The 18,352-nt window shown below is 41.8% G+C and overlaps 3 protein-coding genes across 9 annotated transcripts in view; 1 reads left to right on the plus strand and 2 right to left on the minus strand.

Moving 5' to 3' along the window:
• Nucleotides 1-445: 445 nt before the first annotated feature.
• ppifa (peptidylprolyl isomerase Fa) lies at nt 446-2,913 on the minus strand. 2 transcript variants are annotated; one of them, XM_085296712.1, is made up of 6 exons: nt 2,696-2,913; nt 2,550-2,580; nt 2,391-2,479; nt 2,228-2,324; nt 1,025-1,100; nt 446-898 (listed from the first exon to the last, which is right to left on the minus strand). In XM_085296712.1, exons 1-6 carry the CDS (start codon nt 2,837-2,839, stop codon nt 763-765), a joined length of 573 nt encoding a protein of 190 aa, XP_085152838.1. In that variant the 5' UTR covers nt 2,840-2,913; the 3' UTR covers nt 446-762. The 2 variants fall into 2 exon arrangements, with proteins under 2 accessions (XP_085152838.1, XP_085152837.1); XM_085296711.1 differs by having other exon boundaries at nt 2,228-2,479.
• Nucleotides 2,914-4,016: 1,103 nt separating this feature from the next.
• LOC146561026 (uncharacterized) lies at nt 4,017-11,286 on the plus strand. The gene is made up of 5 exons (XM_085296713.1): nt 4,017-4,349; nt 4,504-4,686; nt 8,733-8,958; nt 9,063-9,189; nt 10,251-11,286. The coding sequence occupies exons 1-5, from the start codon at nt 4,109-4,111 to the stop codon at nt 10,995-10,997; spliced, it is 1,524 nt and encodes a 507-aa protein (XP_085152839.1). The 5' UTR covers nt 4,017-4,108; the 3' UTR covers nt 10,998-11,286.
• Nucleotides 11,287-12,521: 1,235 nt separating this feature from the next.
• The window catches only part of zmiz1a (zinc finger, MIZ-type containing 1a), an 82,600-nt gene continuing 76,769 nt past the window's right edge, over nt 12,522-18,352 (minus strand). For 5 of the 6 annotated variants that reach the window (XM_085296715.1, XM_085296717.1, XM_085296716.1 and 2 more), the window contains 7 exons: nt 18,098-18,258; nt 17,922-17,989; nt 17,770-17,838; nt 17,408-17,685; nt 16,868-17,043; nt 16,120-16,404; nt 12,522-15,666 (listed from right to left, as the gene is read on the minus strand). In XM_085296715.1, coding sequence (XP_085152841.1) covers nt 15,559-15,666; nt 16,120-16,404; nt 16,868-17,043; nt 17,408-17,685; nt 17,770-17,838; nt 17,922-17,989; nt 18,098-18,258 — 1,145 coding nt within the window. In that variant the 3' untranslated portion in view covers nt 12,522-15,558. The remainder of the gene's footprint in view (nt 15,667-16,119; nt 16,405-16,867; nt 17,044-17,407; nt 17,686-17,769; nt 17,839-17,921; nt 17,990-18,097; nt 18,259-18,352) is intronic. The other variant, XM_085296719.1, reaches the window with a different exon arrangement.

The raw sequence follows: 18,352 nt of genomic DNA on the forward strand, positions 1-18,352 counted from the left end.
GTAATCTGAGAATTCAAACAAACGGAGGAAGGTCAGCACACATATGGTTTCATTTAGGGGCAAGAGCTGCCTTTTTCTTCTTCATTATTTACTTTTATAAAGTATTAGCTCGATAAGCAGCACCACCCAGTCTCTGGCTTTCAGACATGTCTCTCTCCCTCTTCAAGACGCCCTGCGTCTCAATAAAAAAGCAATTTCAGGTCCTGAAACGACTTCACCCTAAGAGGCTCTAGCTCACATGCCCATCGTGCATACATGTGATGCTTCAGCTGCAGTGTAGGTGGAATGTCACATGATGTCACATCCTGCTCTTGATGGACAGGAAGTCAGTCGCGCTGGAGCCAGTGTCTAAAAAAAAGCACGCTGGATCGTTTCCGGGAAGCTTTAAAAGCAGCAAGATTTGTGGCACATCAGAGCAAATGTCTTGCAGTAAGACCAGAGCTGGTAAAGTCGAAAAATATCAGTCATTTATTTGGCAGTTATTGGAGAATGAGTCACCACACAATTGTTTTACATGCTTGCATACAATTTAGATCAGTTGAGTAAAGATTTTAGAGAGTAAAAAGGTCTGTCTGAGTGTTAGAAACCTCTGGCTTTGCTCAACCTCAAAACCAGAAGTTAAAAAGCACAGATTTGAGTAAAAGCTGATCACCTGCGACAGCCCCGCCTTCAGAGTGCACGAACACACGAGCCAGGACAGAGTAAATACTAGATTGCTGCACAATGACTCATCCAGCAGAAGTCTGTGAGTGCGCTCGGGCGTCATTTGATCTCCCCGCAGTCTGTGATGACAATTTTTTTGATCACACCGCCGTCGTGTAAACCAAAGGATTCCATCTTGGAGACCACATCCATCCCATCCTTCACCTGCCCGAACACCACGTGTTTACCATCAAGCCTGCCCAAAAAGAAAGACAAGAAAACGAAAAAGAAAAGATGAAAAAGTGGCTCCAGCAGCTTGTGATTGATGAGGCACGAACTGGAGTCTGAAATGACTGATTAAAAAGTTCTACGGGGTGTTTACCACTCGGTTTTCGTTGTGCAGATGAAGAACTGCGAGCCGTTGCTGTTCGGGCCTGAATTTGCCATTGAAAGCGTTCCTGCAGAAAACCATAGAAGAAGAAGAAGAAAAAGCAATCAATTGAACTAGATGATGTAAACAAGATCTTCATGTCCTTTTTACTCCTGATCCAAGGACATTTAGGCCTCATTACAGCAACGTCATGCAAGATTGTAAAAAAGAAAAGAAAAGAAAAGAAAAAAAAAAGGGCCACTTCTCTTGTGATCTGACGCACGCTGTGATTACGCAAAGCACTAAATAATGTGCACATGGATGATGTTTATTCAACAAACAGAGTTATTTTGATTAGTGCATGTTGACTCACTAAACTAGGTCATTCACATGAGGATTGCAAAATGTATATGCCCAGCAGTTTGAACGCTGCATGAGATTCTGCACTGCCATCTAGTGGAGAAAAAGTGGGATTAAAATGCAGAAGAACAGCTGGCACATAACACCTGGAAGTTCAGTTTTGGTGCAATTTTCACTTCTCCTAATGAAGTTCTCTAATCAGTAAGACCTTCCCCCACCTATATTGTTTCTTTGCACACAGCTCCATACTTCACTGCTAAAGATACTTTTATCACTGTGTTGATGTCCTTCTCACCTTAATTTCATCAAAACAGTTTAGACTTTTGTAAGAACTCAAACTTTTTCACTTTCCTGAACACTGTCCAGCAGCACGTTAGTGTTTTTAGTCAAATTACTTCTGTAAACTCTAGAGATCTTTAGGAGGGAAAATCCCAGCAGATCAGCAGGTTCTGAAATACTCGGACCAGCCCATCTGGCACGAACAACCATGCCACATTCAATCACCTTTCTTCCCCATTCTGATGCCTGGTTTGAACTTCAGCAGGCTACAAGCCTAAAATGCTTTGAGTTGCTGACATGTGATTGGCTGATTAGTTGTTTCAAATAAATCCTTCACATTTCATTTTTGTGTCTGAGGCCACCATAGGCCTACAGTTTTGCAATACTCCTTCCAAAGTCAGTGCGGGGTTTGATAACAGTATAAAACCACTTGGTGTTTAAGTCTTAAAACAGTGGTGAAAGGGTTTGTATTCACTGATCACAGAGTTGAAGTGACTGACTGATGTTGCATCTTTTGAATATGTGAAAAGGGTTTTTATTGTTTTAGTGTAACCCCTCAAAGCTGTGGAGCTGTACCTGGACCAGTGTGCTTTAACTTGAAGTTTTCATCTTTAAACGTTTTCCCATAAATAGATTTCCCTCCTGTACCGTTGTGGTTGGTAAAATCTCCTCCCTGCAAGAGAAAAAACAACAGCAGAAAACATGCCAAATGACACTGCACCTTCACTGTAAACTGTACCTGACACATGAACTCGGGGATGACCCTGTGAAACACAGATCTCTTGTATCCAAAGCCATGCTCCCCGGTGCACAGAGCCCTGAAGTTTTCTGTGGATCGAAAGGATTTTTTAAATGAATGACGATGAGCCCATCGTGGAAAGAACGTGGCTTCACCTACCTGCAGTCTTTGGCACCACATCTGCATTCAGCTGCAAGATAAAACAAATCACATGCACTTATCTGCACAGGTCTGGCTACTGACAGATATGAACGCTACAGGTCAGATCAAGGTCTCTGGAGGCGACTGTGATAATCGCAAGCTACCTCAATGATTATTCTCCCCAGAGGATCGCTGTCAGCGTCGATGTCCAAAAATACTACCGGGTTCTCGACGGGGCCGGAAGAAAACAGGCGCGCTGCAGTGATGCCCAGCGAGCTGTACCTCATACGATTTTTTATTTGAAGCATAGCTGCTTAGCTCACACGGTGAGGCGGACCTGCAAACCATGGCCCTTTCTCAATTCGCAAGTACGCGAGTTCTCGCGTTCTCTGCACGGGAGTACGTACTTGCCGAGAATGCGAGTACGGACCCGCGATTTGTTTTTTGTTTTTTTAATACGCTTTATTGACAAAGCACAAAATACAGATACAAATTAACAAAACACAATGTCAGGGGGTTTCGTATAAAAAAACTAAATACATACAGTCTAAAATGGTAAATGGCCTGTATTTGTATAGCGCTTTACGCAAAAAGTTCCCGTAAAGCGCTATACAAAGTCTAGTAAAGAATCACATAATATTGAACAGGGAACATAGGTCTCCACAGCTTTTACATTTTGAGAATGTTGTTTGGTTTTAACATATTTTGTTTTGTTTAAGAAGCACTGAAAGGATGGTTTCGATTTATGTATATGAAATTTAGCCAGTAATATCAGTAAATTAATCAAATAAAATACGTTTGCCCTGTGCATGGGGTACTTAAAGTATATTCGTGTATAAGCAGGACCAAAACGGACTCGAGATTTGTACAGCAACACCAGCGTACTTGATGATGTCACACGTCCGGAGTTTTTACTGCCTCTGTGATTAATATGTTATGAAGCTTAACTTTAATCTCAGCCAAATCGATGTACTCAGGAATAAATAAAACACTGAAGCAAACCAAACATTAAGATTGATAAGTTATCTAAGTGACTTATTATCATGTTTAACCTCTGTAGCGAAATCTCTCTATTAATAAAAATAGTGTACATGTACGCCTGAATAAAAACAAACAGGTGGGATGCTAGAACGCGTTTATTTTTATTTGAGCAGATACTCAAAAATTACAGCAGACAGCTGCTGGGGTTTGGAAGAGAACTGAACAAATACTTAAAATATAATCTGATCATTTTTGAAGCAGCCTTCAGAATCTCCACATATTAACATGCTGTTTTTGTTTCCGGTGAAAAACAAACTGATAATTTAATGTTGGATTTAATTCAGAGTCAGCTAATCACAGCCAAACCGATTTAATCGGGAACAAATAAAACACTGAAATAAACCAAACATTCAAATTTAATGAACACATGCGCCGACTGATGACGTATCACGAGTCAACGAGAACGCAAGTACGCACAAGTAATTCGAAAACGTGACGTCATTTCCGGGCTAAAACCGCAAAGGATTGTAGGTACAAGCGGCTAGCGCGCGTGGGCTATTACAAGACAACAGTCACACAGACAAACAGAGACACAAATGGCAAGAAGCTGTTGTGTTATTAACTGCCATAGCCGGTCGCATGACAGCCACGGGAAGCCGAAGGCTAAAGGAATCGGTTTTTATCGGATTCCTGCGTGGAATAAAAATTATGCAAGAGATGTTTCCGAAGTCACGAAGAGGCAACGGATGGCCTGGATTGCAGCTATTGGAAGACCAAATATAACGTTCCAGAACACTCCACCTCACATGTTAGTCTGCTCCAAGCATTTCCTCAAAGGTGAGTGTGTGTGTGTTGTAGTTAAGTCATTTATCATAACATTATTGTTGATGTAGGTTACAGATAAGTCTTATATTGATTTGAATTAAATTCTTTGCGCTATGCTGCTTTGTTTACTGTGGCTTTGCGGGCTAATGTTTGTTGTATTTTGTAGGCAAACCAGCCTACAAAATGATGGAAAGCGATCCAGACTGGGCACCCTCTATCCATCTGGGTCATACTGAGTTGAAAGCTGCTACGACAGCAAAATGTGATGGGAGAGCAAGATCAAAGCAGCCACCACAAGTCTCGCATTCCTCTGGGCCAGAGACGGATAATCCAGGCGAAATCCACGCAGGTAAAATTATTATTTTCCATAAAAATCTTGTACTTTTCCCACTAGGGCTGCCACGATTAGTCGACTAGTCACTATTAGGTATAAATCGTTGATGACTGATTTAATAGTCGACGCCTGGTTTGAAGCTTTGTAAGATCACAACAGATGCAGGAATAAGTAGTAGGATTTAGGAGGGTTATAACGGACTGAAACAGAAGATGGCAGCACTGCATGTACAAGGATGCCAGCTACCGTTAAACCCCGAAGAAGAAGAAGTAGCTCTGTCCCAGAATTCATAGCGCAGCCCAGCTCAGTTTCCAACATTGGCGGCAGCTAGTTCAGAATGAGATCAGAATAGTGTTTATTGGCCAAGTATATGTGCAGACACATACAAGGAATTTGGTTCCGGTAGATGGTGGCTCTCAAGCACAGCAATGTAAATCACACAAACACACACGTGTCTATATATACATTACACATGCGTACACATACATACACAAAGCTGTGTAAACCAACTATAATTAAATTAAATTTCTGTATGTTTTAACTTTTATCTTCTATTTTTATCATTGTGTATATTTCCAGTTTTTATCTGTTGTACAGTGTCCTTGGGTGCTTTGAAAGGCGCTATTTAAATAAAATGTATTATTATTATTATTATTATTATTATTATTATAAATAACTAATCTAAACTTATATACATAAAATACAGAAATGAATGAGGTGGAATGAATACTACAGAATGTACATAAGGTGCAGTTGCAGTCTGGCAGTGGGAGCAGTGTGACAGGTCAACTGTTTAGAAGGGAGATGGCGAGGGGAAAGAAACTGTTCCTATGTCGGGTGGTCCTGGTCTGCAGGCTTCTGTACAGTCTGTCAGAGGGCAGCAGATCAAAAAGTCTGTGTCCAGGGTGTGAGGGGTCTGTGATGATTTTCCCTGCCTGTTTCCTGGTTCTTGAGAGGTACAGATCCTGGATGGAGGGCAGGGGGGTGCCAATGATCCTTTCTGCTGCCCGTTCAGTCCGCTGCAGTCTGCTCCTGTCCTGTTTAGTGGCTACACCATACCATACTGATGGAGGAGCACAGGACAGACTCAATGACCGCAGTGTAGAACTGGATTAGCAGCTCCCGTGGAAGACTGTACTTCCCCAGTTGTCTCAGGAAGTACATCCTCTGCTGAGTCTTTTTGAGGATGGAGGAGATGTTGGTCTCCCACTTCAGGTCCTGGGAGATGGTGGTACCCAGGAACTTGAAGATCTCCACAGTCAACACCGAGCTGTCTGATATGGTGAGGGGGGGCAGAGTTGAGGGATGTCTCCTGAAGTCCACTGTCATCTCTACAGTTTTAAGAGTGTTCAGCTCCAGATTGTGCTCACTGCACCAGAGTACCAGCCGCTCAACTTCCTGCAGACTCATCACCATTCTGAATGAGGCCAATGACGGTGGTGTCATCTGCAAACTTTAGGAGTTTAACAGCCGAGTTCTTGGAGGTGCAGTCATTAGTGTAGAGGGAGAACAGTAGTGGTGAGAGGACACATCCTTTAGGGGCACCAATACTGAGGGACCGAGTTTCAGAAGTGATCTCCTCCAGCCTCACTTGTTGCTTTCTATCTGTCAGGAAGCTGGTGATCCATTGACAGGTAGCTGGTGACACTCAGGGCGACAGGTCTGTAGTCATTCAGTCCTGTGATGGTGGGTTTCTTGGGAACAGGGATGATGGTGGAGCGTTTGAAGCAGGAGGGAACTTCACACAGCTCCAGGGATCTGTTGAAGATGCGAGTAAAGATTGGTGCCAGCTGTTCAGCACAGGTTTTGAGGCAGGAGGGTGAGACGCCGTCTGGTCCGGGGGTTTTCCTGGGCTTCTGTTTCTGAAATAGTCGGCTCACATCCTGAGTGTGTATTCTGAGTTTCAGGGAGGAGGAAAGGGGGGTGAGAGGTGTGGTGGAGGTCGTTGAGTCTGGATTGGGGAGAGTGGGGGTGGTCGTTGAGTCTGGATTGGTGAGGGTGAAGGGGGGAGAGGTGGAAGGTGTGTTGGGGGTCAATGTCTGAAGCAATGTCTCTGGGAGGAGAGGCTCACTAGAGCCCATGAGAACACCGGACTCTTGGCAAATTGTTTTCAAACCCACCGCCGTCTTTCGCTACTCAGGTTAGACATAAGTCACTTAGATAACTTAAAAATATTATTGTTTGTTTGATTTTTTTAGTATTTTATTTGTTCCTGAGTAAATCGGTTTGGCTGAGATTAAAGTTATAGTTTTTACACAGCTGAATAAACGTCAAGCAAACAACTGATTATCAGAAGTGTGAGATGCTCGAGAATATACTCCGGTGTCCCGTTATATTTTAGATAGCAAGGAGCAGACGGCTGAGTTTATTAAACTTCACCGAAACAATCTGCAAATTTTATTAAAATTTAATAAACTATCATCTTGTCTTTATTTTTAGTTAGCACAGACCTTAAACACTTAAAGCTGCATGCTGGTGCAATAAGCTGTACGTTTTACGTCCAATGGATGCATGATCTGACTAGTCGACTATCAAAATAATCGTTTGTGGCAGCCCTAATTCCCACTGTGTTTACCTGTGTTTAGCTCAACTGTTTTGCTCTTTGGCAACTGCGGATAGTTCAGTTCAAAGTTACAAGTCACTGTTTTTGCTGTCTATGTTTTACTTAGATTTTTCATCACAGTCATTTGTTTTAAAAGTATTTATTTTAAAACTGTATGGGTCAAAGGGCCAAGTTAAGTTTTAAATGCCAACGTAGAAATGTGGCTGTTTGATTTACAGAATTTGACTTCTAAACAAAGTAATCAAATCGTGTGGACAAGCGCAGTAAGTGACCCCGCATGAGAGGGAACAAATCTATTCATAGAAATTACGTTTTTATTATTATTATTATTATCATTATTAAATTTAAAATTTATTTAATTATTACAATAAAGTAGTAGGGCAAAAGGGAAAAAAACAGTATTCGTCATTTTTAGAATAAAGTCGAAATACTAATTTTATAATAAAAATGAAATAATATTTTGAGAAACAACATTACTTCATTCGTTTCAAGAACTATGAACCAGTAAGTACAGCTCCTTCATTCCTGTTTTAAATGCAGCAACAGTTCAATTTCCAGTGAACTTACATTTTGACATTTGTAATTGATTACAAATAAATAAACAAACATTTGTATGAACAGAGCCTTTGCACTTTGCGCTACGTCATATCAGCAAGCGGGAAGTACTGCTCGCTCACTTCCTGTTTGAGGAACCATGACCGCCAGGAGAGATAAATTTGTGCTTCAGAAGCAAGAAAAACAATATTGCGACCATTGTTGTCTGCCTAAGTGCACAGGGAAGTAGACACCGCAAGTAGACACCTTTCGCGCATGCGGGGTACCAATCGGGTTTCTGGTACGGATCAGGTCGCGGTGGGCCACGCTATGAATTCTGGGACACAGAAAGAATAATAAGACTAACAGCTTAACGGCAGCTGGCATTCTTGTACATGCAGTGCTGCCATCTTCTGTTTCAGTCCGTTATAACACTCTTAAATCCTACTACTTATTCCTGCGTCTTTTGTGATCTTACAAAGCTTCAAAGGACGCGTCGACTGTTAAATGAGTCGTCGAGGATTTTGATGGTCGACGTAATCGTGACTAGTTGACTAATCGTGGCAGCCCTAACTGACAGTAGACACTGATGTGGCTTATTGAATCTTTTGGACTGTGTTCAGCATAATATTAATTAGCCATTAATTGGAAGAGGTGTATTGTTGATGTGTCTGCTATTCTCAATGTATAATGAATTTTATAGTGGCTGTTTGTTAGCCATACTCTCTCTCTCCCACTATATAAAATATATAGTGTATTATCTAACTTATTTTGTGTTTGTTGTATTTTATTTGTATTTGTTGTATTCTTCTTCTGCTAGCTGCACAAATTTCCCCACCGTGGGATCAATAAAGTTTTATGTTTTATCTTATCTTAAATATTTATCTGGTTAAATTCAGTATGGTTCCGACAACAGTTTTCACAATAACATATATTAATGTACAATCCTTAATATGTTTTGTAGGTAACCCAGCATCAGGTGAGCAGCCTATGGAGTATAATTCTGCCTTGGATCATGACTATTTCTGTGACCCAGAACCTGCTTGCCTTGATGTGACAGTAGAGAAAAACATGAAGTTAAAAGAAGAAATGGGAACGTTAAGGAAAGAGATCCAGGAGCTCAAAATGCAGTCTGCTTTTGGATTACAAAGATTTGCCGGATCCGATGATGACATTCAGTTCTACACAGGGTAAACCTACAACACTTAGCTAGACATGTTACACAAAAATACCAGTTTGATTGTGAGAAATATTGTAAATGACCTGTAATTACTGTGTTTTTTTTTTACAATAGGTTTGCAAGTTACCGTCACTTCATGATGTTTTGGGGGCTGATTGAGCCCTCTGTCCACAAAGTGATTTACAGGTCAAGGTCCGAAGCTACTGAAAGAAGGAGTGAAGCCGTAAATGCATCACACACGGTTTGTATTTGTGCATTAAAGATTTTGAGAAAAAACAAACAGGAAATACATGTCAAACCTTTTTATTGTAAACTGGAATTATATAAAAGTATCATATGCACGTGGTACTGCTTACATTAACATCAGTCAGGCACAACTTTATGACCACCTGCCTGATTATTTTGTTGGTCCCCCTTTTTGCAACCAAAACAGCTCTAACATGTCGAGGCATGGACTCCAGTAGACCCCTAAAGATGTGCTGTAGTATCTGGCACAAGTCCGGTAAGTGGTGAGGTTGAGCCTCCATGGATCGGACTTGTTCCTTCAGCTCATCCCACAGATGCTCAATTGAATTGGGGAGTTTGTGCTCCATGTCAACACCTCAAACGTGTTCCTCAAACCATTACTGAACCTTTTTTGCTTTGTTGCAAAGCTAAAAGAGAAGAAAAGGGTGTATATGGTCTAAAATAATGCTTAGGTAGGTGGATCTGGTGCTTGGAGCTCCCTAGGGTAAGTGACACACTTGCACCTGGCTGTGCTTGTGATATAAAAGAAAACGTGATTCATCAGATCAGACCACCTTCTTCCATTGGTGGTCCAGATCTAATGCTCACGTACCCATTGTTGCTGCTTTCGGCGGTGGACAAGGGTCGGCATGGGCACCCAGACTCGTCCGCAACTATTTAGCCCTAAGCCCAACAAACTGTACTGTGTATTCTGACACCTTTCTGTCAGGACCAGCATTAACTTTTTTTTGGCAATTTGAGCTACAGTGGCTCATCTGTTCGCTCATGACCTTGTCGGTGCTTCCTTGGACCACTTTTGATAGATACTGGTCACTGCAGACCAGGAACACGCCACTAGAGCCCTTCTCAAACTCACTCAAATCCTTACACTTGCCCATTTTTCCTGTTTCTAACAACAACTTTGAAGACAAAATGTTCATTTGCTCCCTAATACATCCCACCTACTAACAAGTGCCATGGTGAATAGGAAATCAGTGTTATTCACATCATCTGTTATGTCTGATCAGTGTAATTAGTTTTTTAAACATGTTGTATGACTTTTTTTTTCTTTTTCAGAGGCAGTCATTGCAACCCATTGATGAGCTGTTCCTATTCCAAATGTGCCTGGCTGCTGGTCTTGAGGAGAGAGACTTGGCAGACCGGTTTGGCATTCACCCCTTGACTGTAAGCGGCATTATCTCTTCATGGACCAACTACTTGTACACTCTCTTGGGTTCTGTGTGTATCTGGATTGATGCTGAGGACATTAAAGCTCACCTCCCTGATGACTTCAAAGACTTTCCTGATACTCAGGTGATAGTTACTTGCACTGAGCTAAAATGCCAAACCGCATCCTCCACTCTCCCCCAACGTGAAATGTTCTCCCCGTCTCACTGCACAATGAAAGGTCTGATTGGGATGGCCCCCCATGGCGCAGTGACCTTTGTTTCTTCACTCTATCAGGGGTCAATAAGTGACGAAGAACTCTTTAGGAGATCAGGTTTGGCTGACCTTCTTACAGAAGACATGGCCATAGTGGTTGACGAAGGATTCCTCATGTCTGACTGTGTGGATTGGAAGGTGTACTGTCCAGCTTTTCTTAGCCAAAATAGCCAGATGCTAGCACACAGCGGCTTCCAGAGACAGGAAATTGAACGACTCAGCGCACATGTGGAGAGTGTAATCCGAAGGGTTAAGGAAAACAAACTGCTTGACTCGGTTATACCGCTATCGATTTCTGGAAGCATTAAGGAAATTTTTACTGTGGCTTGCTTGCTAATTAATTACCAAAATAAACCTCTCGTCAAGGCACGGGCTAAGTAACGCACATGAATATAGACTTCACTTGACCGCGCAGACAGAAAGTAACTGGGTAGGTAAATTGTGAACATAAGCAAGTTGTATATTTCTATAAATAAGGAATTTTTATTTCCTTGTTCTGAATGTTTTCTGAAATGTAGACAATGTCAACAGATGTAGAGTCACAGCAGCATGTTATGAACTGATGTCATGATGTATAAATTTCATGAATAAATCTGAGTCGTTCACAAAACAGTCACTGAATATAATTTTAAATGACTTTAAAATGCATTAATTTAAATAAAATGAATTAACACGAATTTACACTCAAATGTTTAATTGGATTTGGTCTTTAAAATCCTTTCATGTGTGCATCTTTTCTTTGTTTTTAAATTCAAGCTATATTCAGGTAGTCTTGAGCCACCTCATTTCTCTGCATTTTTTGTCCAAGATGCAAGATTCTTTTTTTTTAAAGGGCAGTAGTTCTTTAGACTTTCTGAAGGTCTTTCGAAGTTTTTCTTTGGATGATTTTTCACTCATTTTCAGGCCTTATTTCTGGCCTTTTTCCGCCCCATTAAAAAAAAACCCAAAACATGTAATGCTGACCTATGAATCGTTCAAGGATTAAAAAAGAAACCTAATTAAAGGGACGAACTAGTGCTGTCTACACATAACAGACAAAATAGTAAAGAGCCCATTTTATATTGTATCTTTAGGCCCTGATACTAACAGCCTGAATCTATCTGCAGCTGAACAGTATCTGAAAGTGGTGTCCTTAAAAAACGGAAAAAAATCCATGACGTAAGAGACCAAGAAAGTCATACAAAAATTGTTTGCTTCAAATTCATGTGGTTCTGCAAGCTACTGAGTCATGGAGTGTTCTTTCTTTTTCACTCAGCTGTACATAATATATAAATAGTTTAAACTGACTATATTTAGAACAGTAGCATCACACTATCAATAACAAAGCATGAAGGTCAGAGTTGAGCTGGACGTGGGTTGTAAAGGCGCATGCTGTGCATAGCAACTTGTAAACAGGCTAAAGAAGCTTAAATGTATGGAGTTTACCAACTGGATGTGTCCATGTGTATCAGTGGAGCGTTCAGCTGAGGAAGTGAGCTGTGAGACGGTGAATGATTTCGACTTTGTGGTCTGCATTTCAATGTTCGGGCTGGATCAGGTAACCCTGAATCTTCTCTTAATTATGTTTTATTATGTTATGTTATAATAGGCCTAGCTGCCGAGGGCTTTCCATGACTCACTATGTGCTTACACACCACTTTGCATTTAGTTACTAGATATTAGTGATCTCTGACTGTCTTCCAGTTTGTCCTGTCTTCCTCTAATTAACTCCAACTCATTGCGTCACATGACTGCCCCTCCCTGTGGTTGTTCCGCCAGAGGTTTCTTTGTGTTAAAAGCATTTTGAGGCGACTGCTCTGTGATTTTTGCACTACATGTAAATACAAGTGAACTGAATTTTTTTATTGTTCCATGGAACATGTTGGACAAGTCGAGCCCAAAATACACAGAAGGCTGCCAACTGTGTTTCATCTGAATACATATTTATTAGATAAATATTAGGATGTCACATCATCTAACTACATACAGATTTGCAAGACTAAAAATCACAATGTTCTTCTGACCAGTTTAGAATATGAAATGATTGTACATAGAATGTACAAAACCAAATAGACAACTGCCACTTGTGCCAATCACTTCAGATTGTACCTTTATAGCATAAGTTTTGCCAAATTGCATAAAAATTATAAATTTGACAAAATGTTTTACAAACTGTAAATTTTGGAAACAACCCTCGAGAGCCTTCTCGAAGCTCGATGTCTCCCGAGTCCCAATTATACCTCAAAAGGTCGGAATAATTTCGTAGCACCTTTATAAAGTACACAGGTAATAACGAAATACACAGAATTTTCATATTACACAAGAGGAAAAACGTCTTTTCTTTTTCTTGAACCCCTTGTCGAAGGGGTTCATAAAGTATCTTACATAAATGAACAGGCATGGTTAGAGAGGTCTGCACAGACATAATCAAACACAGACTCATTTTCCCAATTCAATGTCTGACAGGAGGATGCAAGCTTTACAAATTCTAAATACACTATGCACACTCCCACTGGAGAAAATGAATACATTTCTGTTAACGTGTCTCTATTTGTCATTTACATTATGTACAAATATCCCTTATATCCCAAACCCGTCCCCCAAAACTTACTGGGGGTCTTTCCCGAATTTCATTTTACAATATTAATCGTCTTCTCCTTTAAATCCTCAACTAGTACAAAGTGTGTCGCGAAAATTACTCGATTTTTGTGAAAGGTTACAGTCATAATTACACACTGTGTAGGGAAATAAAACATCCCAATGCGGCAGTGCATTGTCTTTAACAAACATATAAACAAACACAAAACAACATTTGACTCTTTCAGCTGTGTTGTATGCAGGCCATGTGATTACTCTTGAAGCCAAAATGCGGTTCTTGAAAAAGGATCATAAAGCCTAAATATGGGCGACTTTTTTTTTTTTTTTTTACCAATGACATACAGTTTACTTCATATTCATTGTCTTTACTGCATAAACTGATGTAAACCAAATTTTACTCTCATACAAACACTGGACAAAAATAACTTAAAATGCAAAACAAAAGTGATGGAAACACACAGATCGATGGCTATGAAAAGCTCAGTATCACACCTCAAAACCATCCAGAGGACTTTTTTTTTTTGCACATTCTCACCTTAAATAAAGAAGATGAGGATCCAATAATATTGAACAAATACGTTTTGGAGAAATTTGGACCCCAGAGCTGCATTAACAACCTTTTATATGTTTCTTCCCGCTGATTCAAAGTCACAGAGTAATGGAAAAAACTGTACACAATACACAGGTACTTAATACAAAGCCAGTGAGAGTGCATTTAAATCAATTCCTTACAATGTTGGACTGTTTATTGGGGACTGTGTGTATTTAATGTGTGTGAGTTGTCACCGACAGACACGCAGTACCATGTAGATGCCAGTAATAGTTAGGTACAGTACTGTACATTCACAATGTATTCACAAAGGGTATATACAACAGCTCTGGAAACACTGTCGGGTCATGCAAGTTGTTTTTTTTCTTCCCCTTCCCAAACAGTAATAAAACAACAAAAGATCAGTACAGTCATACAGATTTTTTTTCTGTGTGTGTGTTTGATTTTTTTTTATAAAACAGTGATTTTAAAAACTTCTGTGGATGTCTGTGGGATGCTGAAATCCTGCTGTTACACCAACACACAGTAATATCCAGACTCAACCCCTTACAAAAAGCACAGGACAGCTGCGGTGACTGATTCGTGTCAATAAAGGGAAAGGGAGCAGGAGGTTGAACGAAGAAAACACAAAGACGCTGACAAAGAACAAAAAACCCCCGATGAATTTACAATAAAATAATAAATATAAAGACTAGAAAGATAATGATTTGATCAAGCACATCTAGGCTGGACAAAAGACAACAGGAGCCGTTGGCACACATGCACTTGTGATGGAAACTGTGCTGAATTCGATGAGAAGTGAAACGTCACAATAAATACACAGGTGCTGAGACAGCTCTTTAAGCTAGATTGTCCCCTCCCTCCCCCCTCCTCTTCTGTCTCAAACTTTCTCTCTCCCGCTGTTTTCCACGTACGCTCGCAGGCAAACGAAAGAGGACGCGGAAACACACTCGCAGTCGGGCACACACACACACACCACATTTCACACTATGTGCACTCGCCTCCTCCGCTGACACTCAAGGACGATTGAGTTTGTCCTCTCAGTGCACTGATTCTGATGAGTTCCAGTTATTTAACCACCTCACGCACACACAGACACACAGACACACACACACACACACACACACACATTCAGAAGTCTAGGGAGGTGGGGGGGTGGCAAGGTCAAAGGGCATGGCATACGCCAAAGTTTTGGAAGAACACATTTCAAGGGTAAAAACACTCTTACAAGACAATGTCTTTGCCGCCGACTCTCGTCCTTTTTTTTTTAAAATGAAAATTATAGATATTTATATAAACAACAAAGCTACAACACTTTTCCTGGAGCCCACAACGGCTCCTGTCTCCTCTGTGTTGATTACATATAATGATTATAGCTGCACAGTTTTTCAGTTGAAAAAAAGTCACAAATATTTAATATATATATATATGTATATGTATACATATATACACACACACACACATATATATATATATGTATATATGAAGTCACTTTAGTGCCCACCGACATGGCTGTAAATGGCGTGTTTTGAGTCAGAGGTGGTGGAACTGGTGTGTTGAATCTTTCCACAAGCGAAAGAAGGAAGTGTGGGGGACGAGAGGCTCTCCTGCTCTCTCCCTAGGAGTTCCCAAACAGGTGCCCCCCCCCCCCCAGCTGTGCTCCTGTGCCGCACATTCTCCGTTTGTGTGTAAGTGCATAAGAAAGCTGATTTGAAGTGTTAACAGGAGGTCGGTCAGGCGTCTGTGGACGGGGTGGTCCGACACGTCACGACTCCCACGGGGGTGAACGAGGGGCTCGTGGGCAAGGCGAAGGTGCTAGTTGTTCTCAAAAAGGGAGAGGAGGTCGTCGTTGCTGTTGGTGGGAAGGTCGGGGGGGTCCAGGTACGAGAGCAGCTCTTCTGGATTCGCCAGTTCGGGAAGCAACTGTGCACGAAAGGCAGAAAAAAACAAAAACATGATTTCTTTTGTTCTTTTTTTCAAGGAAGGCAAATTTACCTTTTCTAGTGACTTCATATGAAGTGTTGATTTTATTTATTAACCTTTATTTAACCAGGAAGATCCCATTGAGATTAAAAACCTCTTTTTCAAGGGAGACCTGGCCAAGATAGGCAGCAGCAGATGTCTCACAGTTACAGAAATTACCATACTCAAACACAGGCAGCAACAACACACATGCAACAATAAGTGAAAGAATACAAATAAAAGAAAAAATAAAATTCAATAAAATTCGTCAATCAATAAAGTTGATGCTAGCGTGCACATAAACAGCTACCGCCGAGAGTCAAATGTTAACAGAAAACAGCAGAGAGATGAGAGCAGCTGCGGCAGACAACAGGTCAACAGTTAGCTTACGGCACCCAAAGCAGACACACTTACATCCAGGGAGGGTTCGGGCATATCCTGGGCTCCCTGACCCATCTGCCCATCTGAGGAGGGGTTAAAGTTCAGATCGCTGTGAGGATGACTGTTCTGCCCGGGATGCTGAGGCTGCGGCTGAGGCTGCGACTGGCGAGGCGGGTGCGATGATTGGCCACTGTGATGCAAGGGCTGCCCTGACTGGACACTGTGATGTAAAGGCGGCCCTGTTTGGCCGCCGGGGTGGGGAGACGCATGCAAGCTCTGCTGCTGCATGGAGTTATGGGACTGATCGGAATGGGACATCTGCAAGTGCGAGAGGGCAAACAAAGAGCAACAGTGAAGGAGAGACGGGAGGGGAAAAAAGGAGGAGGATAAAGCGAGAGAGACACACAGAGAGGGAAGGAGAGAGTGTTAAGGGGGGAAGGAAGGGGGGGAGCGAAATGAGTTCCAGCGTGAATAATATGGAACAGGCTTTCTAAATGGAAGCTGCGATCAGCAGACATGTACAGCTGCAACATTATACGGTGACATGAACATGTGAGCATGACTGAGCACACATGCTGGCTAGAGGCACAGGCTGCACCTTGGTCAGATAAGAAATACAGGTGTTCAGTACGGCACAGATTCTCTAGAGAGTTTCTTCCTCAGACTAAGCAGCAAACATGACTAACTTAGCATCGCATTAAAAAAAGCCCAAATATATGAAAAGCTTAATGTGCAACTTTATTCCCATAAACCATGAGCAGCCAAAGTCAGATGTACTCACTGGATCATTCATGCTGTGGCTGAGGGGCTTATCCTGTGGGAGGAGACCACCAGGCCCGTCCGGAGGATGGGATAGCTGAGGTCCATGGATGAAGTCATTCATAGGGGGACCCCCTCCACCTCCGGAGGGGTTCCCGTGAGGGAAGTCGAAATTCCCCTGGGTGTGGTAGCTGTTGCCTACAAGGAGAGAAGATAAAACACATCTTTTGAAGGGGCTAACTGCAGTTTGGTCCCGCTCACTCATTTGATGAGGAATCCCTGATGTTGCAAATAAAATGTACCTTTATCAAAGCAGTTACATAACAGGATATACCCATTCTACTTTTTTTTTTTACTGATGAGAAACATTTATCAGAGCAGGAACATTTTTTAAAACACAGTTTCAGCATAAAACTCTCCTTGGGGCTGTTTCTTTGTTTAATGCACTAGAGACACATCAATAGATCCTGCTGCAAAATGCACAACGGCTCATTCTTCCGATAAATGAGATGACTCTCCTGTTATTATTCTACACTGCAGGACGCTGCCTGCTTTTCATTACCTGCTCCCGGGTAATCTCCCCCGTTGCCACTAACATGTTGACCGGGGTGTGGTGGGTATGGACTCGGCCCAGGTCCGGGTCCAGATCCTGGGCCGGGGCCTGGCCCTAGCTGTGCGATCATTTCCATCACATTAGGCATGGTCATCTGACTCGGGCTCATTGTTTTAAAGCGCTTGGCCAGCGGTGCGTCGGGGTCTTCTTTGATGTGTAGCTCAGACTTGATGGGGACAGGTCGCCAGCTACATGTGGGGTCTATAGTTACCTCCTCAAACTCTGAACTATTGGAGGAGAAAACAAATCATGTTGGCTTCACGTCTAAACAATTTGTGCGTGTAAAAACAGGCTAAACAGAGTGAACTTACTTTTGGATGGCATTCAGGATTCCCCACATGTACTGATCCACCTCCAGACCTTCTAATAACGCAGTTTTACTATAAAAAAAAAACCAGAATAAAAACAACACATAAGCTACTGGATGGATTCCCTAAACGTATTTTTACACAAGCCTCCTTACTTGCACACAGGACACCTCCATGTCCCCCTCTCACAGTTGAGCTGCAAGTAGGACTCCAGATCAAAGCACTGCAGACAGAAACATCACAAATCCTCATTAGGATAATATTCTTCCGTTCACTGCAACACCAGGCACGCATTTCCATTAACATTATTTCCACTTAAATGCACGCAAACCTGAACATGCTTGCAGTCGTGCCCCCTCGCAGGTAGCTGGATGCGTCTGAACGTGATGGGACATTTCAAAGACACTTTAATGGCCGTCTGCTCCACGCCGTCTTCCCCGTTAAGAGTAGTGTTGCCCGCCGAGGCCGCAACGCTGCTGAAGTTTCTCTTAACTGAAAATATAAAGTGTCACAGAGGGAGCAGTCATAGATGTGCTTAAAGAACGATAAAGAGAAACAGGGTTGAGTTCACTGAATTCGGATGTAT

This window comes from Mchenga conophoros, linkage group LG13, assembly GCF_057382185.1.
Source record: "Mchenga conophoros isolate Kocher_MC1m ecotype Shallow Benthic linkage group LG13, M_conophoros_male_GT1.1, whole genome shotgun sequence".
Taxonomy (NCBI): Eukaryota; Metazoa; Chordata; class Actinopteri; order Cichliformes; family Cichlidae; genus Mchenga; species Mchenga conophoros.